This window comes from Centropristis striata, chromosome 16 (genome assembly GCF_030273125.1).
Source record: "Centropristis striata isolate RG_2023a ecotype Rhode Island chromosome 16, C.striata_1.0, whole genome shotgun sequence".
NCBI lineage: Eukaryota > Metazoa > Chordata > Actinopteri > Perciformes > Serranidae > Centropristis > Centropristis striata.
This window is the reverse complement of record NC_081532.1, coordinates 18,516,890-18,523,725: the sequence shown is the minus strand read 5'-3', so window position 1 is coordinate 18,523,725 and position 6,836 is coordinate 18,516,890. Positions and strand designations below refer to the sequence as shown.

Below are 6,836 nucleotides of genomic sequence, written 5' to 3'. Positions count from 1 at the left end.
CACATCAGAATCAGATGTATACTTTAATACAGAATATCATTTTGTGTCTTTTTAGTCCTTCAGAAAGAAGTTTAAATGTTGCAAATGTGAACAAAGGTTGCAAATATAAGAGGGTTACATCCAGTTCTATAATGTTATATAAAATATATTTGACCTTGTCTCCAGTTTTACTTGGTATATCATCATCAAATTGAAACTGGCCTCATGGAGTTTACAGCCAGAACTTTAGAGGTAAATTTACAGTAGGGCTCCACGCTGCTTTGTTTTTACGTCTGGATGTGATGAAAAAGTCATGCTTTGGTGCTTTTGGTGACTCCAGAGGGTTAACATCTTATTTATATACAGTCTATGGTTAACACCAAATAAAAGAATCGACAACAGGGCTGGATTGTGCTGTCAAGTATCTGGTTTTTACACAAACAGCTTTTATTCTGAAGAAAATAAGCAGGAAGTGGTGCTGGCAGAACCAGGCAACCAGGTCGTGGTGAGCTGGAAGAAGTGAGATGTGATGGCAGATTTGTCTTTGTATTTAACTAATGTTAATGTTTCACTGGGGCAAACCATGGAAACTGATAAGGTTAGTACGTGCTACACCACTTTTGCCACTTTTTCTGGTTATAAATGATATAACTAAGACTTTTATATTAATAGCGCAGCACTTCCTTAGCTAAGAAGCTAACAAACACAAAGTAGCTAAGCTAATATACGAACCAGCGCTTTGAAGTAGTAACGGTAACCGTTCATAAAACACTAGCTCATAAAATGTGTTACGATTGACCGTACTAACCTTATTGTGTAGCTAGCGACAGTATTTACTGAGGTAAATAATTTGCTGACATGTAACGTTAGTAACTTAGTTAGTTAACCCTCTGGAGTCTCCAAAGCATGACTTCTTCATCACACCCAGACTAGAAAACAAAGCAGCGTGGAGCCCTACTGTAAATGTATCTCTAATGAGAAGACAAAATGACAAAAAAAAAAAAAAAAAAAACACAGAAGAAGACACAAAAGAACTAAAAAATACACAAAATGACAAAAAAAAAAAAAAAAAGACTAAAAAATACACAAAATGACAAAAATTGCAGCGTGGAGCCCTACTGTAAATTTACCTCTAAAGTTCTGGTTGTAAACTCCACGAGGCCAGTTTCAGTTTGATGTTGATATACCAAGTAAAACTGGAGACAAGGTCAAATATATTTTGTATAAATTTATAGAACTGGATGTAACCCTCTTATATGTTATATTTGCAACCTTTGTTCACATTTGCAACATTTAAAATTCTTTATTGAGCATGATAGTGTTTTGAAAGTAGAAAGAAAATTCAAAATCACATTTTATGTTGGACTAATGACCAAAAAAATACACAAAAAGACACAAAATTACTAAAAAGAGACGCAAAAAACACAAATGACCAAAAAAGACACAAAATGACTTATAAAGACACGAAAATACATGAAAAGGATTCAAAAGTGAGTTAACGTTAAGTTTGTTGTGGGTTTTTTTTAGTTAAATCTAACCAAATATGCGACCAGAGTGTGGGAGGGCATGACAAAAGCTAACGTAATAATAATTTCTGTATATTACTTCCAGTGTTGGAAGAAGTAGTCAGATCTGTAACTGCATCAAATTAGCAATACCTCTGTATATAAATACTTGATTAAAAACATTACTTCACTAAAAGTGCAAATGTTTTAGCATCAAAATATACTTAAAGTATAAAAAGTACTCATTATGCAGAAAATTCCATTTCAGAATTATATGTGTGTTATTGTATTGTTATTATTATTGATGCATTACGGTGTGAGCATCCTAAATGTAGAACCTGGTGAAAGTTGGGCTAATTTTAATGACTTTCTATATGGTCGGTTATCTTAATACATCATAATTTATTGGTTGATTTGATATATTTTATATGTGTTAATAATCTCTTGTCAGTAGCATAAACAGAAATACTTCTCTTATATCTACCTCAAAATTGTACTTAAGTACACCACTTGAGCAAGTGTACTTGTCATATTTCGCCACTGATTACTAATAATAAAAGTCAGTAGATTGCATCATGTACATGTATTGTCTGTTTTGACAGAGTCCAGGAGGAGCGACAGACTTTGAGAGCGTGGAAATAGGAGACACTGCGGGTAGACAGGGGAGGGTGAAGGTTCCCCGCAGGACCATCTTCTTTGCCAGTGGAGAGACAATGGAGGAGTACAGCACCGATGAAGAAGAAGAAGTGGAGGAGCCTGTGAAGAGGGATGTCGTCACTGTTGATCCGGTAGGCCAAAAAGTTTTATAGTCTCTATTAGCCTCAGATGTAAGGCTTTTCTTGACTTTGATTACAGACAGGGATATTTTTTGAAGAAAGACAGTGGTTGAAGGTCTGGCTATCAACTTGAAGGACCATGTTCCTTATCACTATACTGCACTGCTGCTTTACGTGGACAATAGGGATGTCACAATACCAGAAATTCAGTAGCCAATTCCAATACAAGTAAAATTTCACACTTCTCGATACCCAAATCATTACCAAGGTTAAAGACCAGAACTGGACAATAAAATCCATTTCATCTTCCTGATCGCCTGAGATGCGATGAAATACAAGGATTACAATGAACTTAAGAACCACAGTTACTTCCATAGCTCTAGTTCTTTTTAATTTCATATGATCGCCAGATTTGATTGTTATCCACATATTTGCCTCTTTGTGGTCAGAATTAATTCATAGAACCTTAGTAACATATGTTACTCTGTGTTAATTTTGAGGTCACTTTCTCTCCTCTCCTTTTTTTGTCCTGTTTTTTTACCCCTGCATGCAAGCTAAAATTCAGCTGTAATGTTCTGTCAGGATTAAAGTGAAATAGGGAACTTTAAAGCTTGGTCTAACTCCAGGCTGCAGCACATATAGCTGGGCATGCCAAATTCCCTACGTTACCTGCAGCACTGTAGAAAAACAAGCATGTCATGTTTTCAGAATTTAGGCTTGACTTGGTACCAAATTGCTTGAGATGTAAACTTATGTCAACCTTGTTCTTTGTGGTTGACCAGCATGTGTGATCTAAATCTCATGTTCTCTTTTTATGTATTTTAGTCCAAGCTGACCTGGGGTCCATATTTCTGGTTCCACATGTGGAGAATGGGCACCTCCACTATCTCAGGTAAAGTAGTCTACAGCTTCAGTTGACATTCATGATTGCAAGGTGCAATTACATCTCAAAGTTTTGAAATAGAGTTTTTAGAGGAGTTTTTCAAATTAAGTATTGTGGCATGATGTCATAGCTTTTAAATCGTATTTTACAGACTTTAGAAAAAACTTTGTTTGGTACAGATCCCTGCAAAAAAATCGCAAATCAAACCATGATCACATTAACAAAGTTTTAATGATAATGGAAATAATATTGCAAAAATTATGAGTCCATCCAATATTGTGAATCATATCCCAAGTATAATATCAGTCAAATATTCGTAATGAGATCTTTTTATTTTTATTTTGCAGACCTAGTTTGCTACAGTATTTGAGACAATTTTTTACAGTTTCTCGCTGGACAATACATATGTTTGCATATGCCTTTATTGACTGTATGTTTTTCCTGCAGTGTGTGACTACATGGGAGAGAGACTGGCCTCTCTGTTTGGCATCACTTCTCCGAAATACCAGTATGCTATCGATGAGTACTACCGTATAAAGAAAGAGGTAAGACACATATGCACACTTAAATCCTTGAGTTTCAAATGTCAATTTCATGTGTAAATATAAATGAGACCACACCTAGAGCTGTTGACACTGAGGCAGGAGCACAAACACAAACTGTCAAATAACTATTAGTAGTTTTTTTTTTTTTTTTTTTTTTTTAAAGATATTTTTTTGGCCATTTTTCAAGGCTTTATTGATAATGAGACAGATAGAAAGGGGGTGACAGAGGGGAGGACATGCAGCAAAGGGAGCTCAGGCCGGACTCGAACCCGGCTCCGCCACAGCGAGGACTGTAGCCTCTACACATGGGGCGCCTGTGTAACCCACTATGCTACGGACCACCCCACTATTAGTAGTTTTAAATGTAACGCACACTGATGTTCTCCTGCAGGAGGAGGAGGAAGAGGAGGAGAACCATCTGTCTGAGATGGCTGAGCGCCGGTTTGCGGAGCAGGCAGAACCTCACCCTGCAACTGTAGAGCAGCCAGAATCGTCTGGAGCCTCCTTTGTAAATATTAGCTTTGAGCTGGAACCTGAACCTTCTCTCAACGCTGCAGACACCAACAGAGTCCCCTCTCCCCTCCCTTCCTGAAAACTGACCCACAGCACTACCATCCACAAATTTCTATTCGTTGGCAAAACCTTAATTTACTCAGCTGTATAGATTAATAATATTATGGTTTTTCTACATTTTTATTATATAAAAAGATCTTAGTACACAGTGCAGGGAAACATTAAAAGGGCTGTAGAAGTGACCACACTATCCTTATCTGTGAATGTAAGTGCGTGTATAGTTTGAAATCATATGCAAGACTGAGTTTGCTGACCTGAATTGGACTGGGCTCCACTCACTTTGCATTGATTGCAAAAAATGCTGGATGTATTGAGAAATAGTTATCAAAGTCTTTGCATTGATTTTAAATGAATGGAAATCCACCCTAAACTGTATAGAGAACAAAGTGAATTGGCCCCAGTCCTGAATTAAGAACAGGAACAGACACGTGCTACATCTACTGAACAGTTGTTGATCCTGCTATTACATATATGCAAAGACATTTCATTAATTAATAAGCAGGCGAGTGATGACAGCAGAAGCTAAAACTGATTAAACGTCATTTATAATTTCAACATAATATATATTCAGAACGGTAACCCTGCTTCTGCCTTTAAGTAGTCATGTATATTTCCTCAAGGCTAATTAGAGTTCTTGCTCTTTGAAAAAAACTTGTGTAATATGTTGACTTATTAACAGAATGCTGGTTAATTAAAGTGCTAAATTCATAGGTATGATGTTTGGTTTCACAGATTAATAATTGCTAAGATATATTTGTATTTCCAGAGCAAAACAATTTGCTTACATGTTTTATTTATTAAATCTTTACTTAAAAGCACAATAACAACAATACAGTATTTGCTGATATTACAAAGTGTGCTAATATATAATTTACACTTTAGTTAATTTGTGATAATAAAAATAAATTAAAGAAATACAAACAAGCCGGAGCGTATAGCAGATTGAAAATGGAGGCAGTGTGAAGATGACTGGGCTTAGTGTATCGCTAGACTCCTGTGTACTATAGTGTCTGTAAGATGAAGTTTGTTGCATTGTTTCTTAAGGTGTCACAGCAGCAGTTGGATACTTTTGTGCAGGTTGATTTGAAGCAGGGCAAGAAGCAGCAGGTTGATCAAAATCGACTTCAATCTGTCTTTTCTTTCTACTAGTAGCAATGTAAAGAAAGAAGTGTTTCTGTGATGAAACTTAAATTGGTTGACAAACAGAACCATTTATCTAGTGCTTATTGTTCTCTCTTGGAAATGTTAAAAGTGCAAATTTTTAGCCAATATAGATTAAATAATACCAATATAGTTCAAATCTGCTAGTACTCAAATGTATTGATCTACACTGGCCTGAAAGGCTGCCCACATATAGTGCTACTACCTTGATGTGTGTGTTCTTAAAGTGTCCTTGTAGAAGCTTTTCATATGACTGTTTAGCTGCGCAACCGGCGTAATGCTGAGACAGAGCAATCGTAAGCCTCTTATTGATTATTTTTATCCTCTGACATGGCTGTGTTGTGGTGGCAGGCCTCAGATATCAGTGCAGATGCCGATAAATGACGCAGTTCAAGAAGAGATTTTAAATGGGCTTTAAAGAAAGTGAAATTCCAACATATCAGACCATACTTTGTTAATAACACTTGATGGGTGAATGTCAATCACTTGTCAATGAAGGAAACTATTCTGGCTTTTTTAAAATGTGAAAAAGGGCCAACATATGCAAGTTATTTTAACAAACCTTTAATGAACATGTATATACATATTTATATTTTCTCTGTGTTAATAAAACAGGTAAATATTCATGTTGACTTTTGGTTGTTTTTAATATACATATGATGAATCATAGTTGTTCCTATTTATTATAAAATAATTAACCACCTGTTTTACTTCCTAGAACGTTTCCCTAATTGTAGTTTGTAGTTTTTAATGTTCTCACATTGCATCTTCATCGATAATGACCTCCAACCCTTTGTAAACATGAAGAGTTTGTTCCTACTAGTTCAGTGCCCATAGGAAGTTTGATGCAAATAGTGGGAGATTAAGTAGATTTTTCAATTATGGCCAAATGAGGTTGTGTGTGAAAGTGGGATGTACAATGGGGTGTAATACTCTTGCGTAGTGTTAATACACAAAGTGTATATTGGGTAATACATGGATGTATAGTGAGATAAAAAGACACAGAAATAGTTATTTTAAGAAAAAGAAACTTAATCATTCAACATGGTAAGACATATATACACAGATATAGGAGGGAATAAGTTTACCTGCAGCACAAACATGGATGTGAATGTGAGTAAGGGTTATTAGGTGTGTTGTGGAATATGTAGATTGATAACTATTGTGTTTCATATCTTGTGGCTATGCAGACCACTACAACATCTGCAACTCCATAAAACACTTAAAGCACATACACATTGAACATTGATATTTGCTGGAAACTATTAGAATATTGAAAATCAAACCTTGTAGCGCACTTTAAAACTCTGAAAGATAGGTAGGCTAAATAGACTTACAGATGAGATGAGTCAGGGGTGGAAATCGAGTGAATTGGGTTACTGACCAGGTGTAGGCCTATCACACAATGGGGCGG

At 35.9% G+C, this 6,836-nt stretch overlaps 1 protein-coding gene across 1 annotated transcript; it reads left to right on the top strand.

Moving 5' to 3' along the window:
• The first annotated feature begins 440 nt into the window (after nucleotides 1-440).
• Nucleotides 441-5,723, top strand: fam177a1 (family with sequence similarity 177 member A1). The gene is made up of 5 exons (XM_059352577.1): nucleotides 441-577; nucleotides 2,087-2,272; nucleotides 3,086-3,152; nucleotides 3,591-3,688; nucleotides 4,080-5,723. The coding sequence occupies exons 1-5, from the start codon at nucleotides 509-511 to the stop codon at nucleotides 4,278-4,280; spliced, it is 621 nt and encodes a 206-aa protein (XP_059208560.1). The 5' UTR covers nucleotides 441-508; the 3' UTR covers nucleotides 4,281-5,723.
• The last annotated feature ends 1,113 nt before the right edge of the window (nucleotides 5,724-6,836 follow it).

What these genes read in the sequence shown, in the direction of transcription:
- fam177a1 (XM_059352577.1), top strand. Translation starts at nt 509, where the DNA reads ATGGCAGATTTGTCTTTGTATTTAACTAATGTTAATGTTTCACTGGGG. An exon ending in ATGTCGTCACTGTTGATCCG is followed by an intron (nt 2,273 to 3,085) that starts GTAGGCCAAAAA and finishes TATGTATTTTAG; the next exon opens with TCCAAGCTGACCTGGGGTCC. An exon ending in ACTACCGTATAAAGAAAGAG is followed by an intron (nt 3,689 to 4,079) that starts GTAAGACACATA and finishes GTTCTCCTGCAG; the next exon opens with GAGGAGGAGGAAGAGGAGGA.